Source organism: Mobula birostris, chromosome 7 (genome assembly GCF_030028105.1).
Source record: "Mobula birostris isolate sMobBir1 chromosome 7, sMobBir1.hap1, whole genome shotgun sequence".
NCBI lineage: Eukaryota > Metazoa > Chordata > Chondrichthyes > Myliobatiformes > Myliobatidae > Mobula > Mobula birostris.
Window position 1 is genome coordinate 37,983,933 of NC_092376.1, and position 24,505 is coordinate 38,008,437.

Here is a 24,505-nt window from a genome sequence, read left to right on the forward strand (position 1 = left end):
CTGGTCCTACAGAATTTCAGCATTGCTCTGTGTCAGTCTATTAGTATTACCAGAAAATGGATACTCCTACCATCTTTAGCATGTATTTAAAATATAGATTACCTTATTAATCTTTCACAATGCCTGCAAAGACTTCAACTGGATAGGTGAATACAATTTTGGCATTATAATCAAGCAGCAACTTGTTTAAATACCATGTAAACAGCCAGCACAGAAAAGCCACGATTACAGTTTAATAAAAAATGATGCTGCTATTTCAAGATGCTTTAGTTGGAATAACAAAAATGTTAACATTGATTTACATTCTTTGCAGGTATTTTTTATAGCTGAGAAATGTACAGACTGAAACTTGTGCTACACAATGTGCTAATTTCTTTTATCACATTAAAAAGGGCATAAAGAATATGAGAACCTGTTTACAGGATTGAACTGAACTTTGAGAGATCAAATCGTGAAGCATATTTCTAGCAGCAGCTTACATCAACCTTGTGCAGTTCAAGATACAAGCAAAATTCCACTATAGTTGACAATTTTTCTTCAGTAACTCAAATAGCTATCTTTGTAAAACAAAATAATTTTAATCTGATTAAACCCAAATTTGGTACAGATTGACAATACAGAAATAAAAATCAACAAGGAGAATATTATTGCAGGCATTTTTTAAACGATATATCAAGTGCATTTCAAGCAGAGCAGAACAGTTGTTACAATGCAGAAAGGCTCCTTGTCTCATTAATCACATACCACAATGAACAACTTTTAACATGATCTAACTCTTGGGAACCATAACTTAGGGAGGATTATCCTTCAAAATACACAAGTTTTTTTCCACTATAACAAGGCAAACTCAGTTACAGAATTTTATTGATACAGTAGATTGATACAAATTTGACAGAGAAGGTAACTAAAGGTGTACAATTTGAATGACTAATACACCATCAGTATTAAAATATTTTAGCTAAAACCCTTTTATTTTTCCAATTTTATCTAAATTTCTAGACAGTTCTGGCATCAATACTGACAAGTAAAATGCCACAAGCATTTTTAGCTGACTTCACATTTTATGCAACTGAGGACTTCCTGTCCAACAACTTCGGTGGTGGAAAGCAGAAGCAACAGAGCCGATTACAGAAACAAGTAGGTATAATTATACACTCAAGGGATTTAGAAAAAGTGACTTCCCAATAAATCTAACCACAGAAGTATGTGCTGCAGGAAATTGTAATAATGTTCTTTCCAAGAACCAGTCCCTTCTCAAATGTAGAATGCCACAGAAGGAACAACTATTAAGTATTGCTTCAGTTGTCAGCGTTCATTGTAACCAACTTTCTTCACCTACACATTTAATACACAGTTGTCTTGGTGATTTAAAGCTGTAATTGAAAGCTATACAAGCACATTTTCAATCAAAACATTAAAAAAAATATTTACAATATCATTTATTTCAATCTTTCCGTAAAGTCAGTACATTGTAGTCAGCACTCATCACAATGCACGACCACCCACAATTAATGAAATGATGTGTTTGCCAAAAGCTTGTGAACTTAGGACTGCAGATGCAAGGGTAATAGATACAAGATGCCTTCTTTAACAACCAATTTATCTGATAAACAGTGTCCAGGCTTGAGCTGTACAGTACAATTGTCAATCTCCAATGCAAACAGAAAATATTTACTCTTCATCTTCTTTCCCTTTTGTTAGGTTTGCGTCGCACCTGCAAGATACAAAAGTTTTATTTTGAAAGAATTATACTTAATATGGCACTTAAGTTTCTTTTTATATTCAAAGTGGAATGTATATTCCCTAAATTCGTTTTTGAGTAACACTTAATTCAGAGACTCAGAACAAATAAAAGGTAATGGTTTAATAGGATTTATTACAAGATTTACCAGATTTTATCCTTCTTTTCCATGTTAAAGAATTGATCCACAAGAGCATAAAATGAAAATAAAGAAAGCAAGACACTAAAAAGATGCTTTTTTTCCCCTTATTTATCAATGTTACTGTTACTAAGAGGTTTTCTACAGAAGGGTTGTAATGAAGAATTGCTAATACCCTGGATATACATCCAGGATTTGTAAAAATGGTTACATATTAAACACATATATATTCAATTGATAATCATACCCTTAGTGTACTTAATTCATTTTCCTCTTCTGTGTTCACTCCATCCATTGAGCCTTCTTGAGAAATATCCATGTTCTCCAGTGAACTATCATGACGCGAATCCATTTCTGAAGAATCATTTTCTCTACTGGTAGCTTGTCTTGATCTTCCTGCCCGACTGCAAAGACACAGGAGCAAAGTATTTTCAAAACTGACATGGGGAGCCCAATATAACAAATGATAAACCTGGTGAATAATTGATACGCAAATCAAAATGTGATTCGCTTCTGGTTTTCAAGTTCATACTTAGCATCAAAGTTTACATTCATTCTGACATTTTCAATACTAAAATTTGTTGCAAGTAAAGGGGCACTCTGTGAATGGTACTCTTATGAAGGGAAGTATCTATCTTCCAGTTCTGCAGACTGCTATCACACTTCCTGTAATGCCTGAAAACCAATATTGCAAGGATACACTCCGTGTCCAAACTTTAATGCTTTTGTCCAACATCAAGCATTCACATCTTAGTTTAGCACTGCAGCAACTAATGCACAGTATCACTTAAGAGAACACCATTGCTCAAACAACACACAAAAAATGCTGGTGAACGCAGCAGGCCAGGCAGCATCAATAGGAAGAGGTACAGTTGACGCTCAAAAATGCATTTTCCAAGTGTGATGATAGATTAAGATATTTGCATTTTCCAAGTGTGATGATAGATTAAGATATTTGCTCTGTCCTACTATACCTAGCAATTAGGCACCCATTTTAAGATTAGAACATAGAACACAGAGTAGTACAGGCTTTTTGGCCCACATTATAACCTACTCTGAGATCAATCTACCCCTTCCCTCACACTTCTCCCTTTTCTTCAAAGGACATAGATTAAACCGCTAAGGACTATGAAGGTAATTGGTCTCAATGTGAGTAAATTTATACTAACCTTTCCTGAAGCAGCGACATCAACACCAAGTGACCTGAGCAAAATCTTCTAAAACTTCAATCTGCTACTCATTTTTATTTGAAATTGGATCATCTTAACACTGCTGCATAATAGTTTGATTGCATTATTACTGCTCAACTTTTCTCATGAACCTTAACAGAACCATATACTGTAACATTAAACTTCTGTATTTCTACGAGTGTGATTGGGTTTATCCTTGGATCTGTCTACTTGCTTTTCTCATAATACCATTGGGTACAAAAGGTGAACAAAAAAAAAACATTATTTTCCCTTCCCTGGTACTAATATCTATGAGCAAGATAAAAGTTAAAAATTATAAGCTGTAGACCAACTATTTGTTTTGCCTGGTGACAGGCAAATAACCTCTTCCTCAATGTCAGCAAGACAGAGATGGTAATCAACTTCAGGGGAACTCACTCCCTCCCCCACCCTTGTATTGGGGACACAGCAGTGGAAACTACAAGCAGCTTCAAATTCCTGGGATTGCACATTTCATATAACCTCTCATGGTCCCAGAACACATCCTACACAGTTCTGAAAGCTCGCCAATGACTCCACTTTCTGAGGAGGCTGAAAAAAGCTGGACTATGCGCAAACATACTCATGTCATTCTGCAGACATGCAGTAGAAAGCATCTTAACAAGCTGCCTCACTGCACGGTATGGAAACTGCACTGCAGCGAACAGGAAGGCTCTACAACAGGTAGTCAAAACTGACCATCACATCAACGGCACCAGCCTACCCATCATCAAGGAAATATAAGCAGAAATGTGTCATAAAAGGGCCAGTAATGACATGGGGGATGCCATCCACCCTGCTTATGGACTGTTTGCCCCATTTCCATTAGGGACGAGGCTACGTAGCATCCACGCCAGGACCACCAGACTCACAAAAGTTACATTCCCCAAGCAGTAATGCTGATCAACATCTCCACCCACCAACCCACACCTCCACATCCCCCATCACCTTATCATTTCCTTCAGTCACCTTATATACAGACACACCTGTGTCAAGCGTCACTTTATGGCAATACAAACTATGATTATAATCTTTCTTCTTTTTATATTATTATTGTGTTCTTTATCTTATTGTGCTGCATCGGATCTGGTGTAACAATTATTTCATTCTCCTTTTCACTTGTGTACAGGAAATGGCATGAAACAATCTTGAATCTGAAGTTATGAAAATCTGCTAAGAACAGTGTAACTATGCATTTAAGCCAATATGAATTGATTCATAGGCAGCAAATATGGATTTTTAAAATATGAAAATATGCACAACCATAATTAATCTCACTGAATGCAGATTTCTTAACAGCTCTTTCTTAGGGATCGAGAATGGCTTATTTTGTTAATCATGCACGATTCTTTTAACCTGGGTGATAGAAAAAGGTCATTGACCAATTGCAAAGTCATCCAAAATGGCTGGATGTCAGCTTCTGCAGCATGGACTTAGTACACATGTGGGTTAACACACACACACACACACACACACACACACACACACACACACACACACACACATTATCTAGGATCTTCCTCAAGTAGGATAATCTAAATGGATAGTCAAGATCTAAAACTTCAATTACACCCTGATTGATTCTAGCAGTGTTAATTATCAGGTAGGAATCATGCAACACAAAACAAACTGTTACAATTTGCATGTCAATTCATTCTGACAAATAGTGTTTTTATAAAAATTAAGTGAAAATAACTGTGTAATTATAGATTGTTTTATAGAGGCAGAATTATTCCTTTTAACATGGTAGATAAGCATGATTCAATAATTTTTATTTTTGTACAGACTTGGCAATGATGGCACTAATGGTCTTGTACTATGTTTATTAATGACTTAGATGAATGGAAAGTTTCAAAAGACTGGGTTGTATTAGCATCTTAAGGACAGCTAACTATAGGCTGCTTACACGTACCACAGCCAGTTCTATTTATCACAAATAGAAACGCTAACAATGATATATGGATTATTCTAATTTTCATTATGTAGTTTAAAAGTACTTCCACTTCATCGGTTCACAACACTGCCACTGATTAAACAGCTAAAAAAAAACTGCTGATTCCATTGAAAGCCAAGTGCATTAACCAGAAGGATGCAGTCCTAGTTTTAGAGATTCTGCAGATACTGGAAATCTAGAGCAACAGCTACAAAATGCCAGAGGAACTCAACAAGTCAAGCAGCATCTATGGAAATGAATAAACAATTGATGTTTCAGGCTGATATTCTCCATCCTGATGACTGGTCTCAGCCCAAGGTGTTGACTGTTTGTTCAGCTCTATTTTTATTTAATTCTAACTCACAGTAGATATAAGGTTTGTAAATTAATATTGATTTCTATTAAACAGAGATGCACTGCAACTAGTACTGTCATTTAAGTCATTTAGTATTTTAGGATAAAATGGTTAGCCATGAGATGCATTTTTAAAAATGTATATATTCAGGGAAATGACAATGTAATAATGTCCAAAGTTAAAAGGGAAACCCATAATATCAAGTTAGATGTTGGAATACACAACACAACTGTTGAAGAATTTTTATATAAATTCAAATTTGTATGTCAAAAGCAATTTATATAAGCAAAATTACTGCGAATTTAAAATTATACTGATAGTGATGCAAAAGTCAGGAGAAATCATGTTAATCCAAGGAAACAGCAGATTTCAGGTCCAATTTTAAAACCCCATGATACTATAGATTTTATTGTGCTTCTCTAACCATTGGGACCATTTAATTCCCATTGTTACAGAAACACGATGATTGGTCAAGCTTTTGGACTATTTCCTTATCACCCAAACATCCCAACTCAAAGGAGAAGGGTTGCGCGTGGGGATGGCAACCCCAGCCTATAAAAAGCCCAGTGCTACAGAATTCCCAACAGAAGCTCCAAATAATTTCATCCCTGGAAGAGAAAGAATCTTTGATAGGCTACACCTTGAAAGATTGAGAGATTGGCCTAGAACAGAGCACTGAGCTGCTGTCAGTGTCCTATACCCTAGTAGTGGTGATGGGCTTTAGAAGAAGACAAGTTTTGAATTTTGATAACAAAGTCTGATCTAGAAATTTTCAATTTCCAAATTAGCAAGGATTAAATATACTTATTTTTCATCTAAACTGTTACCTGCAGAGGTATAAAATTATGTTCAAAATATTAATACAATCTTTAACAAACAGTATACATCATCAATTTCAAAGCAGGTTATCTCTTACAAATTTTTCTTTGGCTGTGATTGCGATGTAGGTGAGGCTTTGGGTGGCCGTCCTCGCTTCTTCTGTGGTGTTGATTCCGTCGATAAAGAGTCATTCACATCAGATTCTGGGGTTTCTATTCTATAACACAGATGATTGTAACACTTGGTATTATTAGCTCAGTCTATTAAAAGGCTAATATTACAACTTATAATTAAAAATACATTCAGATGATTATATGAAAAATTTGACTTACTAATACACAATTAATGTAGAGATTAAATTATAAAGTTAAAAGTTAATCAAAAGTAAAATACAGCAGATGCTGGGAAAACTCAGCAAAGGGAAAAAAAGTTAAAATTTCAAGTCAATGACCTTTTATTAAAACCATAATCCAACTACAAAGGATTAAATTGCATAAAGTAAACATCATCAGTTGAATTTTTCAATCTTGTATTTCTTTCTTTGTTGACATTTTCAGTTCTCATACTTTTGGATTAAGTTTTTTTAAAAAATCTATTCTAAATTTACTGTTACCTCAATTTTTAAAAACTTCTAAAAGTTTACCCCTCAGCTTCTTGCACGTTAGCAAATAGCTAATACTCCCCAATCTAGGCAACACCTTCCTGTCTGGTATGGGAAATGCAAGGCACCTGACCACAAGACCATATGAAGGATTGCGGGGCTGCTGACAGGATCATTGGGGCCTCTCTTTCACCATCTGTAGTGCTGCAAATGCTTGGCCCTTAGCATTATCAATGATTCTTTCCATCATCCCACAATCTCTTTGACTCCCTACCATCACAAAGGAGGTACCATAGCATTAGAACAAAGACTTAAGGTGAGAAACAACTTCTTTCCCTAGGCCATGAGACTACTGAACACCCTGTCACCACCTAGGTCTCATCACTTGTGAAGCGCCAGTACTGATACACTGTTTACTTTTGAAACATGTTGTGAAAGCACCTAATGCTAAATGTCAGCCTTTTGGAATATATTTTATTATTTGTTAATTTAATTGTGGTAATATTACTTTATGAGCTGTGTGTGAGTTATATGTACTGTGTTGAGCACCTTGCTCTCGAGGAATTTGTTTGGCAGCATGCACGTATATGGTTCAAGTTAAGCTTGAACTTGATCTCTTGTACTTACTCTGCACCATCTCCAAAGCCCCACATCACAGAACAGTACAGTACAGGCCCTTTTGCCCAAGATATTGTGTCAACCTTTTAACCTACTCCAAGAACAATCCAATCCCATCCTTCCATCTTTTCTATAGTGCAGTGACAAGAAATGCAGACAATACTCCAAATGCATTTGCAATATGACTTGCCAACTTTAATACTCAGTGCACCATCAAGACAAGCCTTCCTTACCATTCTATCCATATACATTGCCACTTCCAGAGAGCAAAGGACAAGCTTTCCAAGATATCCTTGTACATTAATCATCCTAAGAAATATCGGGGGGGGGGGGGGAGAGAGCGAGAGAGCGAGAGAGAGAGAGAGAGAGAGAGAGCGAGAGAGAGAGAGAGAGAGAGAGAGAGAGCAAGAGCGAGAGAGAGAGCGAGAGAGAGAGAGAGCAAGAGCGAGAGAGAGAGAGCGAGAGAGAGAGAGACAGTCTCGTACTCTCAGTTGCTTCACGCCACAGAATCCGGCACAAGCACCGGCCTGATGAGCCTAAGGCTCGGGACAGACTTTAACTTTCTCTAGCATTTGACCTCCCAAAATGCAAAATGTGACACGATTAAACTCAATCGACCATCTCTCCACCCAAATTTCGAACTCATCCATATTCTGCTGCATCCTTTCACAACCTTCTTCACTATCTATATTTCCACCAATTTTTGTGTTGTGTACAAAATTACTAATCATACTAAAATCAGACTAGAGGAAAAGACCAGAAAAGTACAGCTTTAGAGATTTAACAAGTCTCCTTGAACTATGTGGATCTGTTTCAGCAAGTAGTTCAGAATAGACTCAAATTGTTGCTCCATAGATTTAATGAACACAAAACTTTTCAAAGAATAACTCCAGGTCTACAATCATGACAAAGTAAGAATACAATCTTGTAATCAAAAATACCTGTCAAGTATAACCATTTAGATAGCTGACCATGTTAATGCAGCAGTAGAGACTAAGGGCAAAGGGAAGGCGATACAAACATCAGGAGTTGGGAAATTACAGATATTATATAGAAACTTAATATAATCCTACACCAGTTTCCATACTCCTCAACATTTCCATCAACTCCCACTCAGAATATCACTGACATTCATCTCTGCACACTAGAGTCAATTTACAGTGGTCAGACAACCTACCAACCTGCACATCTTTGGAATGGAGATTGGGATGGGGAACCAGTGCACCCTGAAGAAACTCGTGCATTTTCACAGGGAGAACATGCAAGCTTGACAAAGACAACAATGCAGATTGAAATGAAATCCAGCTTGCTGAAGCTGAGAGGCAGCAGCTCTAATAATAGTGTCACTGTTCTACCCCTAAATTAGGTCATAAAGGAACTGAGGGAAATGGGGAAGATGGGAGGGGAACAGATGTGGATGAGACCAGTATCAAGCAGGAGGAATGCATGGCAGTCTTATCATTTCTCATGTGGTATTTTGGCCCAGTAAAGGTGCATGATAGCAGAACTATATGAGGCAGTACTAATGTAGTGAGGCCCCACCTCCCCATTCAACTTCTGCATGTGAGGTATATACAAAAGATCATTTCGCTAAGGTGTAGATACGAAGTATAGCACTGCAGATAGGGCAAAGTGGGGTGTGCAGTTCAATTAATTATCTATGGGGCACAGAATGAAGAGATGTGACTGGGTTGAGTATGGAGGAAGTGGCAGACCTGAAATATTATCAGCTGGAATTAGGTGTAAATACCTGCCAGAAAATTGTCACATCTGTCTTAATAAGAATGGTCCCCTTTAATTAGCTCCAAAGCAAGCCTCAACTCCTCATTCAAGTGATTCTTCTGCGAGTGTCTCAAGCCGTCAGTGGACAACTGCAAGTGTGACACTGTTTGATGTACTGCACACATCCACTGACCTCTATGCACACGCACATTGTAAGAAGGGAAATGGCACAACAAATTTTTGAAAATAGGCAAACTTATAAAATGTCACAACTACTTTTATCACATTAAAATGTTCACAGCAAAACAAAAAAAATGGCATTTTTGAAAGATTTGGACTAATTTGTAGAGAATACAACACCACCTGCTGGTGTGACCAATTTGGCATGTTAGTTTTACAATTTAACACAAAAAATTCCATTTCAGTGGAGACACCATGTCGGGTAATAAATTAAATGAACATATTGATATATAAATGATCAAACACTGAGATCAAACTTCCTGCTGCTTGTGTGGGGGGTATTAAAAGTATGAAGTTAATTTCAACAACTTTATAAAATACTGAATGTTTATCTTCCTCTTTGGATGAATGGCAGAGTCTTTACGGATCTCTATAGTTTCTAGTTTTTCACCATTGTGAAAGTACTTAGCACTACCCATTTTAGATCTAATTCAATAACCTGTGAAAATGCACGAGTTTCTTCAGGGTGCACTGGTTCCCCATCCCAATCCCCATTCCAAAGTGTGCAGGTTGGTAGGTTGTCTGACCACTGTAAATTGATTCTAGTGTGCAGAGATGAATATCAGTGATACTCTGAAACTGGTGTAGGATTGGATAGGTACATGGATGGGAGGGGTCTGGAGGGTTATGGACTGGGTGCAGGTCAATGGGACTAGCAGAATAAAGTTTCAGCACAGACTAGAAGGGCCAAATGGCCTGTTTCCTGTGCTGTAGTGTTCTATGGTTCTAACCTGGTTACAATGAAATTTATTTGAAATCAATTTTGTCCATTCCTTAATACTTCTAATCTAACAACTTGCAAATATTGTGCTAACAACATTATTAAAGCACTTGGAAATGTGGTTTCATTTCCATCATTTTAAAGGCATATAAATTCATCATGTGCCATGTTGTATTATCATGGTCTTCCATCTGTCTAAAGCCTGTAAGGAAGACCCCCTTCATGCTATTGTTATTATTCTTTTCTCTATCCACGACTATAATGGTTTTTGGCAAATTTTCTACAGAAGTAGTTTGCCATTGCCTCCTTCTGTGCAGAGTCTTTACAAGACGGGTGACCCCAGCCATTATCAACATTCTTCAGAGATTGTCTGCCTGGCATCAGTGGTCGCATTACCAGAATTTGTGATATGCACCAGCTGCTCATAAGACCATCCACCACCTGCTCCCATCACTTCACGTGACCCTGATCGGGGGGTGGGGTGGGGGGTGCTAAGCAGATACTACACCTTACCCAAGGGTGACCTGCAGGCTAGCAGAGGGAATGTGCACCTTAAACCTCCTTTGGTAGAGACATATCTCCACCCCACCTCCTACATACAAATTCAATTGATACAATTAGGTGCAGATGTTAGAAATCCAAAACAAAAAAGCAAATGTTGGAAGTGTTCTGCATGTCAGACAGAAATCATAAAAAAAGAAACAGTGTCAATGTTTTGGGTCAAGGATCCTTCATGAGAAAAATGAGGATATCAGCAGATATTAAATAGGAGAGGATGGGGTAGGGTGAAGTGGAGAGAACAGAGAAAATGCCAGTGAATGGTTCAACGGAGAAGTGAAAAAAGTTGAGAATTCTAATCTTTAGGCAATATTCTGGCAGGTTTAATTGTGTGCATTTTCAATCATGCCATGCTAGTGAAGAGAAACAATCCTACTTCCCAGCCACAGGTGTTCACAACCTTGGTGGCAAAAGCTACATAAATTTGTGTTATACAGAGACAAATTATAGTGGAAAATTATTTAGCTACACTCAAATTTAATCAACAGATAGAATCCAAACAGAACTTCAAACCATCAATGTCAGCACTTGCCAAACGAAGTTAATTGATTTGGTAACTATCTGAATAGTATCCACAGAGAGGAATAAACAGTCGACATTTTGGGCCAAGACCCTATCAGGACGTCTCCACAGATGCTGCTGAATTACTGAGTTCCTCCAGCATTCTGTGTGTGTAGCCCTAGTGTGCATCTGCAGAATATTTTGTGTTTATGAATAGCTTCCCTACATTTAAAAATCAACAATATTTCTAGTTGTCTTGAGTATTTTGTTGGTTTCTAGAATTTCACTTTAATAAAAATAAAAATCAGTTAAACTTTTCAAACACCAGTGCATCCAAAGCCAATAAATAATCCAATTTCAAGTACTAACCTTTGCTGAGATTTTTTGGGTGCTCTTGGCTGCCTCATTCTTTTCTGTTTCTGTTCTTTATTTTCATTATCTCCATCACCATCTTCTTCATCCGCTGATGCTGCCCTCTTCTTACCCTTTTTGCTTCCTTTTCTTTGGGTCTCTCCCTTTGAGAGTTCCTCATTAGTAACTTTGGGTGGACGACCTCTTCTCGTTTTCTTTGGTGGACTATTCTGTTCATCTTCATTTTCCAAGAGGTCTTCTTTTGATCTTTTCTCTTCTGGCCACTGCTGTTCATCTGATTCAGAGGTATGTGCAGCTCTTTTTCGGCCACGTTGACTTGTTTTAGCAGGTTTCACCTGATCCAGAAGTTCTACACTTGATCTATCATCTTGATCTAATGAAATTGCAGAGGATCCTTTCTTTCGTCCTCTAGGTTTGTCAGTCTCTGACTATAAAGAATAATTGGTTAATACCATTAATTTGTAGTATTATACGAAAAATAGCCTTTACTTATAACTATTGCAGGTAACTGTAAAGTAGTGAACAACTTTGCAAAGCATTTATGAGTCATTAACTCCAAAAATAATCAGAATGAGAAGCTCATTGCATTAAGAAGCCTGCAAGTTGCCACACTATGAAACATTTAACAGGGAGTTGTAAACACAAATGATTTGAGTCAAGAGAAAAATAACATGGAGATGGTTCCTCAAGCCCAAGTTGTCCATGCCAACCAACATGCCCACCTAAACTAGTCCCATTGCCCATGTTTGGCCCATATCCCGCTAAACCTTTTCTATCCATGTTCTTATCCAAGTGTCTTTTATTGTTATCTTACCAGCCTCAACAACATTCTCAGGCAGCTTATTCCATATAAATAGAACCCTCTGTGTGAAGAAGCTATCCCCAGGTTCCTTTCAAATCTTTCCTCTATGCCCAATGGTTTATGGTTCCCTTTCCTTGTAAAAAAAAAGTTGTGTGTATTCACTCCATCTAAATATTATCATGTCATTACCACCTAACTATTCATTTTCATCCTTTGCAAAGTTACATGTTCCTTTTTACTAATATCCTTTCAAGTGGCAGAATACAAACATGAAGCATTGTGCTGTGTAAAAATGGCTCATAGGAAATTGATCCAAAGCCAAGTTCATCTGGAAGGAACTACAATGGCAAGTCAACTCTAAGCTAACAGTCCTAAACTTAACCTTGATGTTTGACATCAATCAAGAAAGATTGTTTTCAGGAAATATCAGGTACCAAAAGGTAGGTCACAAATTGTGATAAATAAATACGTTATCTGTATTATAAATAAATACGTTAATCCTTCAGAGAGGATTAAAACTCTCCAGGACAGGGAAAGTCAATCTGGAAGAGGGAGGAACTTGGTGAATTTCAATGTTAACAAACTCTTGAAAAATAATGCGGCTTAAGATGAACAAATCTTCAAGCTTTAAACGCCTGCAGATCAGACAATTTAAAAAAGAGATGCAAATGCCACAGTACCAAGTATAATGCTGAGGGAACAGTCAATTTTAAAAGCTCCTTACTGTTGTAGAGTTAGAAAGTAACGTTCTAAAAAAAAAAATTGTCTTGTTAGTTAAGGGATGGAATAATTCTTCCACACTAAAATATACATTCATAAATTACACAAGGTTATGTAGATAAATTTTCCTATCTGAAAATGGCAAAAAGCTTGGAAGAGTCACTGGCATCCATATTTTCCAAACGCTTAACTTTTGGCACAGCATTTGACACACATTTCCATAGTCTAATCTATGCAACATTACACCTTAATCTCTCATGCCGACCATTCCCTAAATTTGGCCCTCTTCTCCAGTCCTTTAAGACCAAGAGAAAAATGAAAATGGACACAGTGCAGATCAATAGCTAATCCATTCTTCACTAGATCAAGATGAACCACAGAAAGCACAATTCAGCCCTGCTCTCAACCACTAGGGCTAGTGATGGCTCCAGTATCAAAAGATCACAAAAATAACCTTATACTTCCCTACTGTCAACATACCTATAGAAATCCCCCTGCAGTTTCTTCTTCCCTTACGAGCAGTCACAGTCAATTGACATCTTTTGCTACCAAAATAGAAACTATGCGATCATCTAATTCACCAATTCCCTCCCTTCCTCGGAATAGATCAAATTTTCATAATCACCATAAGGCGCCATCTTTTCTTCACTATCCCTCTTCTCAAAAATAGAACAAACTGTTGACACATCCAATCTTCTTCATAATTATTGCATTCCAACCCTTGAACATGTTACTCCCAAATTTCCAATTTTTTCTAGTCCCTCTGGTTTGAATCCTTGTGAAAAAGGTTTCTGTACTTGCCATGATCTTAAAACAGCTAGTATTGAGTTCACTAATGTTTATGATATTGGAATTCTCTCTTCTTAAATGCCCTGTGTAGTATTTAACATGGCTGATCACATTATCTTCTTCCTGAACTCTACTACGGTTGCCCAAGCTGGTGGGATTTCATCCAACTGCATTAATTCCTAGCTAGCCTGTGTGGCTGGAATATAACCCATAATGAGTATTTTTCCTGTGTCCACCTCTGGTGAACTGCCAGGATTTATTCTCACGCATACATCTCACTACCATTTTGCTCAACCTGAAAAGAAAAATGGCAATTTCCACAGGTACCACGATTACAACCAGCTTTATCTTAATACTACATTTCTTAATCTTGCCAGTATCTCCAAATTATGTTGAATCTTGTACAGGAGAAGAAATTTATTACAACTAAATAGTGGGAAAAGAAAAATCTTCATCCTCACTCTGATCCTTAGCCATCAACTCCATTTGATTTTTTTAAGCAACTATTGCTACCTAAACCAGACTGTTCATAATCTTGGTGTTACATTATCTAAATAACCTTCAGACCACACCATTACTGAGAACTACTTTCTACTTCAATAAGTCCTGACTCCAGCCTCATCTTAGCTCATTTACTGATGAAAATTCATGCCTTTGATATATTTACTTTTTACCATATCAATATGACTGTAGCTTGTATTCCTAGCCATCATAAACTCTGGTATCTGAATCCTAACTGATCCAAATACCAATCACTGGTCAAGCCTGTGCTCCCTGATCCATACTAGTTCTTGGTTAACTAATACCCTGTTTTTCAAAATCTTTATTCTTGATTTTTTAAAATCCCAATCTCCCTTCCACCACCAATACCCACAGCCAACCATACTGTTAAACTCCTCCAAATCTGCAATCTTTAGGAATCCTTATGCTAATCCAATTTGGATCTCTTAAGAATCCCTTCAATCACTTTAACAGTCTTAGCTGTCAAGGCTGGCAAGTCCTTGGATCTGGAATTTCTTCTATTCCACTTACAACACTGTCCTTTCTTTTCCACACTTAAAGACATGCCTCAAAACCTTTTAATCAGCTTTTGATCATCCATCATGTAGAACCTTGTGGTTTATTGACAGTTTTGCTTGAAAGAACTTGTGTATCAGTTTATGACTTTTTTTTAAAAGGCAAACTACATCATTGCAGTTCATATTTCTTTGACGTTTTGGAGGTTTAACAAGTGATCCAATTCAAATCTTTCAGTGGCAGGAAAAATCCTGAACAAGAGGCCAATAACTCGTATTTTGAGCTAGGCTGACCTGCAGTGAAATAAACGAGTAGGCTTTTTTCAAAACAGCACAGGCCAAATCTGGAACTCAAACCCCTTTGAAGTCTAAGAGGAACAAAATCACAAATGGAATCAGTAAGGTTTTCTGAGGCAAAGATATTGCTACTTAAGCAGCAATGGCATATAGAGTTGAAATATAATGAACCATGATCTAATTAAATTTTGAATCACATCTATGCAAATTCAGGCTTTTAAGAATTAGAGTGTAAAAACTGGGTGAAGTATAATCGAGGGAAAAGACCAAAATCACATAACATTAAATAATAAAATGTGTAAAGGTATACATACAAACATACAGATAATTTGTTTTCAATGAAGCCCTCCTTCCTTGAATACCAAAACCGAAAAAAAAACTAACCTTCCAACATGCTCCATACAAAATACTTCTGCATACCAAGGAAATCACCATTTAGTAATTAATTACTAATCCTGATAATCCATCTTGCCTTATCCCAAAACCAGTGATACATCCATAATAACACTATATCAAATTAGTTCTGACCTCAAAAAAGCTTTGCCCTGGAATACAGTCTTCTCTTGAACACAGTTAGACATACCCTCAGATGGTCTGAGTCTTCCCTCTTTTCCATTTTCTTTGCTTGAAGAGGAGGATTCTTCATTACTGTGATGTCTTCATTTTCACTGTGATCGATTTCAGAGCTATCCAGCCTCAAATAAATCATTCACAAATTGAATATTTAAATACACCCAACATAATTACATTTATTTCCTTTTTCTTTCATTACATTAATTTACTCATCTGTCGACTACATTTCTGTAAGTAGTTTATTCCCCCATTTTTTCTAAACAGATGCTATATAAAATGTACAGCAATTACAGTTTAAACATTACCTGTTATTCCAAAAGAGAATCATTAACACAGTGGATTTAGTGGATTGGGAAACATCGGAACCAATAATTTTGGTCCAATTAACCAATGTTTCACAGCAATGGAAATATAAAACTGTGTTCCTAATAGTTATCAATGGAGAAATTCATTCATTGTACAGTAACATGTCCTTTTGATTATAAACGAACAAAATCAGCACAAACACCTAGTGCAGATTAACAGACTGCTTTCACTCAATGCTTCTGACGATTGCATTCTCCAAATCCTCATTTTCATTGTAACATTCAAGGTGATTCTTGATATTTTCAAATTCTTCATAGTTCCTAACTTGAAGTAGTGAAATTATTTTATTTTCACGCCTGGCCATTACTGGAATCTCCATTTCTGAACACTTGAAACCGCAGTGAGCAAAACAATTCTGAATTGTCTTACTGCTTATTTCTCGCCAACTATCAGTGAGAAAAACCAATGCTTTTTGAACACAAACACAGGCAACTGATGCTATTTAAAAACTGTTCACTTTAAGCATGGTGTAGTGTCTAACAGCAACACTGAAGTGAGTTAGAAACTAGTCAGTAACAGTCTCCTGTCTTAATTAAGTGGCAATTTAGTGTCCCAAATAAATTAAGGGAATCCCAGCTATTTTCTCAATTAGTTTTTGTTCTTTAAGAGTTGTCCCAAATAAGCAGCTGCCCTGATTAACTGACGACCCAATTAACCAGAATCATTTACTAATGAGTCTTTCGGGGTACGATTTTCCCCAGATTAAATAACTGTTACCTGCATTAAGATTATGCTGCTATCATAATGGTTGTTCTGAAAAGGATAAAATTACTCTTTCATTATCATGGTTATTCCATAGTATTTGGTGAAAAGATTATAAACCAGTAAGCTCCATTCTTATTTGTTTTAAGTATAAAATGAGGCTTCCTAAAGAGAAATAATTTCAATCAAATAAATCAGAATTAGCTAATTACAATCTTGAAACATAACAGTGAACAACACTGTTATGCTCACCTCTATTAGCTTTAAAAGAATAGAAACTGTCATAGTACTGTAGCTGGACACCAATACTTCTCTGGGTGCAACTCTGCAAAGAATGTTTAGTTCTTCTCCTTTTAGATATGTTATTCCTATAAAACAAGCTACTTGAAGTTCACTAAAGAATTAACTCCAATAATTTCCTTTCCATCTGAACAAACAGCAGTCTAACCTGGAACATTCCTAATCAATTTCATCGTTTGTTATAGAACAAATTATTTAGCCATGATTCATAATCTGCCACTTTGCCGAAAATTTCCAACAGCTGGCTTTCTCCAAGAATGTTTCTTATAAACAGATTCCATCTTTTCCTTTTCAATATTTTAGTTATCTTGTTTTTCTTCAAACTTTTGTTTACAGAAATGGTATCTCAAACCACTTTCACTGCAGAAAATACTGGCTTTTAAAATGGTTACTGTATACATTTAAAATGCTGGTGGAACGCAGCAGGCCAGGCAGCATCTGTAGGAAGAAGTACAGTTGATGTTTCGGGCCGAAACCCTTCGTCAGGACCTGAAATGTCGCCTGTACTTTTTCCTATAGATGCTGCCTGGCCTGCTGCGTTCCACCAGCATTTTGTGTGTTGCTTGAATTTCCAGCATCTGTAGATTTTCTCATGTTACTGTGTACCTATTTTGGCTTTCAAATTAAATGGCATTGGAATTTAGTAATACTGAACATTTAAGTGGAAGTATTGGATCAAAACTAAATGTTTTATCAGGAATTATGTTTTCCGTGCAAAATAATTTTAATTTCACTGCTAAGATGTGAAAGTTTCTTGATAAAGCTAAGGTTCTAGATTAGAAACTTTAAGAAACAAAAAAAAAACTAATTGGGTTGATTGATAACTGAATGTCCTTTCAATTTTAGGTAGACCTAAGTTACTCCTCACCAAATACGGAAATGTCAGGCTTGTTATTTTGTACCTTCCTTTACTTCTTCCAGGAGAACTGGGATTAGAATTGCTGCTGGCATTGCTCATAGTCTCCATCCGTGATGACTTGGTCTGTGCCTGTTTTCCAGCTGATGACAGAGGCTTATTTACTGCACCAAGAACATTTGTTGCCTTTGGCTATATGGAACAAAAATCCAAAATGTTACTGATCTGTAAATTAAAATTCAAGTTAGTAAACAGCAACAGTTTTAAATGTTATAGGTTAATTAATAAATTTCATGAAATTATCCATGATTAAAAAATACGTTTCATTTTATTTTGAAAACACCATTAGTTGACCCTGAAAAGATCATTCCTCAGCATCCCTTGAAAAGATCCAAGAAGACCATGACATCAGAGCAGAACTAGGCCATTTGGCCTATCAATTTGTCTTCTCTCTCAACCCAATCTTCCTAACGTCTCCCTGTAACTTTTCAGTCTTACTAAAAAGGAACCCATTAATCTCTACTTCCAAAGATTCACCACACTCTGGTTAAAGAAATTCCTATACATTTTTATTTTAAAGAGATGACCTTCTATTCTGGCTTTACCCTCTGGTCTGAGATTCTCCCAATATTGGAAACAGCCTCTCAAGTTGAGGACCAGGAAGGTATGGGTCAAGGGAGGCAAAGGAGTGCTTACAGGACTGCTTTATGTCGGAGAACTGGACAATATTCAGGGATTCATCTTTGAGTCTGATCAACAGTGGAAAGGGCGAGCAGTTTTAAGTTCCTGAGCGTCAACATCCCTGAAGATCTATTCTGTGCCCAACATACTGATGCAATTACAAGGAAGGCACTACAGCATCTATATTTCATTAGGAGATTGAGGAGACTCAATGTCACCAGATATATGTCACCAGTATATGTCACCAGATACTCAAGCAAATTTCCACAGATGTACCGTGATAAGCATTCTAACTGGTTGTATCGTTGTCTGGTTTGGAGGGGCCACTGGACAGGATTGGAAAAAGCTGCAGAAAGGTCCAAACTTAAACTGCCCCAGCATTGAGGACATCTTCAAAAGGTAATGCCTGAAAAAGGCTGCATCCGTCATTAAGGACCCCTATCACCCAAGACACACTCTCTTCTCATTGCTACCATCAAGGAAGAAGTATAGGAGCCTGAAGACACACACTCAATGTTTTAGGAACAGCTTCTTCCCCTCCGCCGTCAGATTTCTGAATGGACAATGAACCCATATACACCATCTCACGATTCCTTTTTTGCTCTCTTTTTGCACAAATTTAATAATTTATATGCATTTTCTTATTATAATGTAGCTTTTTAAATTATGTCTTGCACTGTACTACTGCCACAAAAAACAAATTTCATGATATATGCCAGTGATATTAAACCAGATTCTGATTTAGACCCTCTCTAATGGCCAAAGATTTATCCTTAGATACAGGGCCCAAAACTGCTCACAATGCTCCAAATATAGTCTGACCAACATTTTATAGAGCCTCAGCATTACATCTTTGCTTTTCTATTCCTCTCAAAATGAATGCTAATATTGCATTTGCTTTCCTTACTATCCACTCAACCTGCAGGTTATCTTTGGGGAATCTGGCACATAGGACCCTCAAGTCCCTTTGCACCTCCGGTTTCTGAACTTGCTCTCCATTTAGAGAATAGTCTAGAAAAGCAAGATGACACAGGTGGGCCACAGCAATGTTCTGCGGGCTATATACAATACTTCTAATATGCCCATGTAATTTCCCCTCAAATATATTTTAAATTAATTTAATGATCTACAGATTTCACGATCCTCTGAAGGACTCACCACACCAAGCAGGTACGGCACCCTTAAGTGGTGGAGGGTTCACTGGCATGTCCGGAATCAAGGCAGTATGGGGGGGACTCCATGCCAGGTTGAAACACAGATGGATTAGGTCCCATCTACCCAGCACCTTGTTAGCAAATGTGCAGTCGCTGGAGAACAAAACTAAGGACCTGAAGATTGCTGTAGAGGAGGAAAATGAGAGTTTGTGTTCTGTGTTTGAGCGCAACTTGGCTTTCTTTCAGCACACCAGATACAGCAGTCAGATCTGAAGGCTTCTCAATTTACAGAGTGGACCGCACTGCTGATTTGGGAAGGTAAAAGGTGGAGGTGAGTGTTTCATGATAAACTTTTGGTGATGCTCTGATACGACAGTTTTGTCGAACTTATGGTCCCTGACCTTGAACACCTAACAAGCAAGTGCCATCCATTATATTTACCTAAGGACTTTTCCTCCATAATCCTGACCATAGTTTACATACCACCAACATCCGACAATAATCAAGCACTCAAGATACTACATGATGCCGTCTCCAAACTAGAAACCATCCATCCTGATACATTTCAAATTATAGTCAGGGACTTCATACAGGCTTGTTTTAAGAAAACCAGCCCAATCGCAATCAGCATATAACCCGTGGCAGCATAGGTCCCAACACACTAGACCACTGTTATACTAAGAGAAGGAATGCCTACCATTCCATGCACAGACCACGTTTCAGTAAATCGGATCACTTGGCTGTCCCTCTCCTTCCTGCACACAGGCAGAGGCTAAAGGGCAATGCTCCAGGGATTGGGACAACAAAGAGGTGGATGCAGGAGACAGAGGAGCAGCTATGGAATTGCATGTTCAAGGACTTGTGTGGATCTGAATGAATACACCATTGCTCTCACGGACTTTATTAGAACAGTGTGCATGAGTGTTTCCCCACAAAATCATTCAGTCTTTGCCAACCAGAAGCTCTGGGTGGACCACAAGATCCATAAGCTGCTGAGGGCCAGATCAGAGGCATGGTGACCCTGAAAGTTACAAGAGGATCAGGTACGATCTCCACGAAGCCAGCTCATAAGCAGAGTGGCAATTCTGGACTAAACTGGAATCAATGAAGGATGTTTGACAATTGTGCCAGAACTTAAATACCATCACCTCTAAGTTAAATCAAGCGGCGTAAGCAACAACAGGGGTTTGCTTCCAGATTAGCTCAATGCCTTCTAATCTCACTTTGACCTTTGAAACCTGGAGTAACCATCACAAAATCCCACAGATCATGATAATCCTATGATTTCAGTCTCCAAGGCCGATGTGTGAGCAGCCATGGTTTTTAAAAGCTTCTCACTTTTCTAGCTTCTTATTTGGGATGAACTGATACTGTGTCTTCTGAAATACTCTCAGAAACTCCAACTATCAACTTCTCTACCATCATCCCTGCTAGTGTCCCCTTCCAACTATCTTTGGTCATCTCCTCTCTCATGCCTCTGTAGTTAACTTTACTCAACTGAGATACCAATACATCCAATTTTAGCTTCTCTTTCTCAAACTGCAGGGTGAATCCTATCATATTATTATCATAGCCTCCTAAAGATTCAAAGTAAATTTATCATACATGTCACCATATACAACACTGAGGTTCCTTTCAAGCTCTCTAATCAAATATGGGTCATTGCACTACACCAGAGTCCAGAATTGTCTTTTCTCTAGTGGGCTCAAACAAAAGCTGCTCTAAAAAGCCACCTTGTAGGCATTCTACAGATTCCTCTCTTGGGATCCAGTCCCATATGGTCTTCCCAATCTACTCACATACTGAAATCCCCCATGACTAATGTAAAATTGCCCTATTTACATGTCTTTTTTTATCTCCCTTTGTAATTTGTACCCCACATCTTGGCTACTATTCGGAAGTCTGTATATAATTCTCATCAGGGTCTTGTTACCTTTGCAGTTTCTTAACTCAAGGATTCCACAACTCCTGATCTTATGTTGCCTCTTTCTAAGATATGATTTCATTTTTTGTCAACAGAGCCACCCCACCCAGGACCCCAGCTGTGATCTTGTTTCATCCACGACTCTGTGATGCCTACAACTTCATACCTGCCATTTGATAGCCGAGCTCTAAGCTCATCCACCTTATTTTGTAAACTGCATGAATTCAAATATAACACCTTCAGTCATATATTTACCACTTTTCTTTTCAATGTTGTCTTCATGTTGCCTTGTTAGGCATAAATTCTTAAGCCTTTCTAAACTTTGTCTTATTCTTTATTCTGGAGGCATGCATACCTCTCCTGCATTCTTCTCTTTTACTTAATTCACACTTTTTCAAGCTGTTGAACCCAATGTCAGATATCAAAAGCACAAGAGACAAAAGGTTAAAGGTTTCAATGTTATACAAAGTGAAACAAAATCAAGATTGAAATGTGCCGAAGATATTTAACAGAAACTGAATTATTATTCCATATTTCTCTATGTTCGAATTAAAAAGATGAAAAAATACCTTTCCAGGTGTGAAAAAAGCTTTCATTTCCGAAGGCAAATAATTTTTGTTGTTGTTGAAATTCTGGAAATAGTTCAGAAAACAATCATTTCAGTTTTAATACATAACAATAGTATTATTACACAGTAAAATGGCAAGAAGCAATTTGTCATTTTCAAATCATTATCCGTGCTAGGTAACCTTATAAATGTTCTGAACCCATCAATAAGAATTTTTAAATGGGGTAAGATAAAATTCAATGAATTTTGCTTAGATTCTCCTTTAGACATATTGATGTACCGAAAGCAAGGACAGCTTTATTCTAATGAACAAATCCAAGGACAAGTGTAAAACTACCTTCTCTTATAATACAATCATCCTTGTCGCTGCTAGTACCATATTTGAAGAAACTATCACTGGGAATAAACATGCAAACTACATTCTTTCTACTTGCTTCAAACCAACATCAACAAGTTCCATTTTACTCAAAAAAACATCCAATCAAAAATACAGCCAGAGGTGAAAGAGCTTGCTAGACTTCTTGGGCTATTCTTCTGCCTCTTCATTTGGAATATTCCACACTTCCTTCAAGCTACTTTCGATTTAAAACTAAAACACAGGTTTCTACTGTGATCTGTTACAAATGTTTAAACAAAATTAGTGCAAGGTAAGGAAGAAATAAAAAGGGTGTGGTAGTGGTTAAAATAAATGAAGTGTCTCTAATGCAGTAAAGAAACAGAACAAAAGAATACTCTAGGAGAATCAAAGACAACTTATTTGGTAAGATTTAAGCAGGAAGGAATTTATCACAGAACTGGGGTTATTCTATAGGCTATCAAATGGCAAAATACAAGAACAGTTTTACACAGAGCTGTGCAAGAACAATTCTGGGCCAGAGATTACAAGAACTTTACAATGGCAGTAAAAGAGACTTTAATTACTCCAGTATTGGTTGAGACAGAAGAAAAGGTAAGAGAGAGGAATTTCTTAAATATGGTCAGGAAAAGTTCTTCGTTCAGTATAAATGAGGGAGGAGGATGGGGAATAAGGTGGACTGAACCCAATTAGCTAGGGGGCGGCATGGTAGTTAGTGATTAGCATAATACCAGCAACACGGGTTCAGTTCCTTCTACTATTTGTAAGGAGTTTGTACGTTCTTCCTGTAGGCACGTGGGCTTTCTTTGGGTGCTCCAGTTTCCTCTCACATTCCAAAGATGCACAGTAGGTTAATTGGTCACATGGGTGTAATTGGGTCCCATGCGCTTGTTGAGCTGGAAAGGGCTGTTAATGTGCTGCGTCTCTAAATAACCTAAAACAAACGTAAAACTAGTGAGAATATGCTTGGGGTTTCAATAACAGGGAAGGGTAAAAAGATTATTGAAAGAAGGAGTACACATCTGGCCAAGACAGTGGAACCAAACACTGGAGGGATAATGGAACAAATGAACCATTATATTTCATATAGTTTAGGTATATAAACTCAAACAGAAAAACAATGGAGGAAGCAAAGCCAAAACTCCATGGATAACAAAACAGAATGTGACAAAATAGAAATAAAGGGCAGGGGAGGGAGGGGGCATACTGCTTAAGTCACAAAAATAATTCAAATAATAATTTAGCTAAATATATGAAATGGTGCTGAAAAGAAGGATATTTGGAAGAGGAAACACATGAGGAGAATGGCAACAGTGTTTATAAAAGACAAACCCAAAAGTTTTCTACTGACAGGTAAATTATAACTGGATAACAAGAGGTGGTGGGGACAGATAAAAGACGAAGAAGCTGATTTGACCATTTAATAGATTTTTTTTTGCTGATAGTTTCAAACTATTAATTTATCACGATTTTGTAGCTATATTCTGCTATTTGGAGTAGAGCAGGAGTTTGTTGAGGTTCATCAGTACTCATGCTTGAGAATCTGCCCTCAAAAACTGCAAATTAGACCTATTGCAGAATCTGAGGCCAATCACTGAAATGGGATTTTAGGATTACAGATAGGTAAGATAGACAAGAAAAAATTCTCAAATTATTTATTTGGTTTTAAAATTTAAAGCTTTTGGATGTAATTTTGATTAAATTTATTTAAAAAAGTTGTTAGTTGAAAGAAAGATCACTTTCATGTAATGTCTGAGTAACAGGCCCATTTATAAACACTGGAAAAACTTGAGTAGTAGTAAAGATGGGCAAGGATCTTTGCTAACTGTAACACTGTTTCTGGAAGAGTTTTGTTCTGGTGTGTTGTTAACGAC

At 37.3% G+C, this 24,505-nt stretch overlaps 1 protein-coding gene across 11 annotated transcripts in view; it reads right to left on the reverse strand.

The window, feature by feature from the left end:
• Window positions 1-556: 556 nt before the first annotated feature.
• Window positions 557-24,505, reverse strand: part of pds5b (PDS5 cohesin associated factor B) — a 263,499-nt gene continuing 239,550 nt past the window's right edge. For 9 of the 11 annotated variants that reach the window (XM_072262916.1, XM_072262922.1, XM_072262917.1 and 6 more), the window contains 7 exons: window positions 22,278-22,340; window positions 17,996-18,141; window positions 15,736-15,847; window positions 11,526-11,956; window positions 6,293-6,412; window positions 2,128-2,284; window positions 557-1,714 (listed from right to left, as the gene is read on the reverse strand). In XM_072262916.1, the coding sequence (XP_072119017.1) occupies window positions 1,679-1,714; window positions 2,128-2,284; window positions 6,293-6,412; window positions 11,526-11,956; window positions 15,736-15,847; window positions 17,996-18,141; window positions 22,278-22,340 (1,065 nt within the window). In that variant the 3' untranslated portion in view covers window positions 557-1,678. Of the gene's footprint in view, window positions 1,715-2,127; window positions 2,285-6,292; window positions 6,413-11,525; window positions 11,957-15,680; window positions 15,848-17,995; window positions 18,142-22,277; window positions 22,341-24,505 lie in introns of those variants that run through there. The other 2 variants (XM_072262926.1, XM_072262927.1) reach the window with 2 other exon arrangements.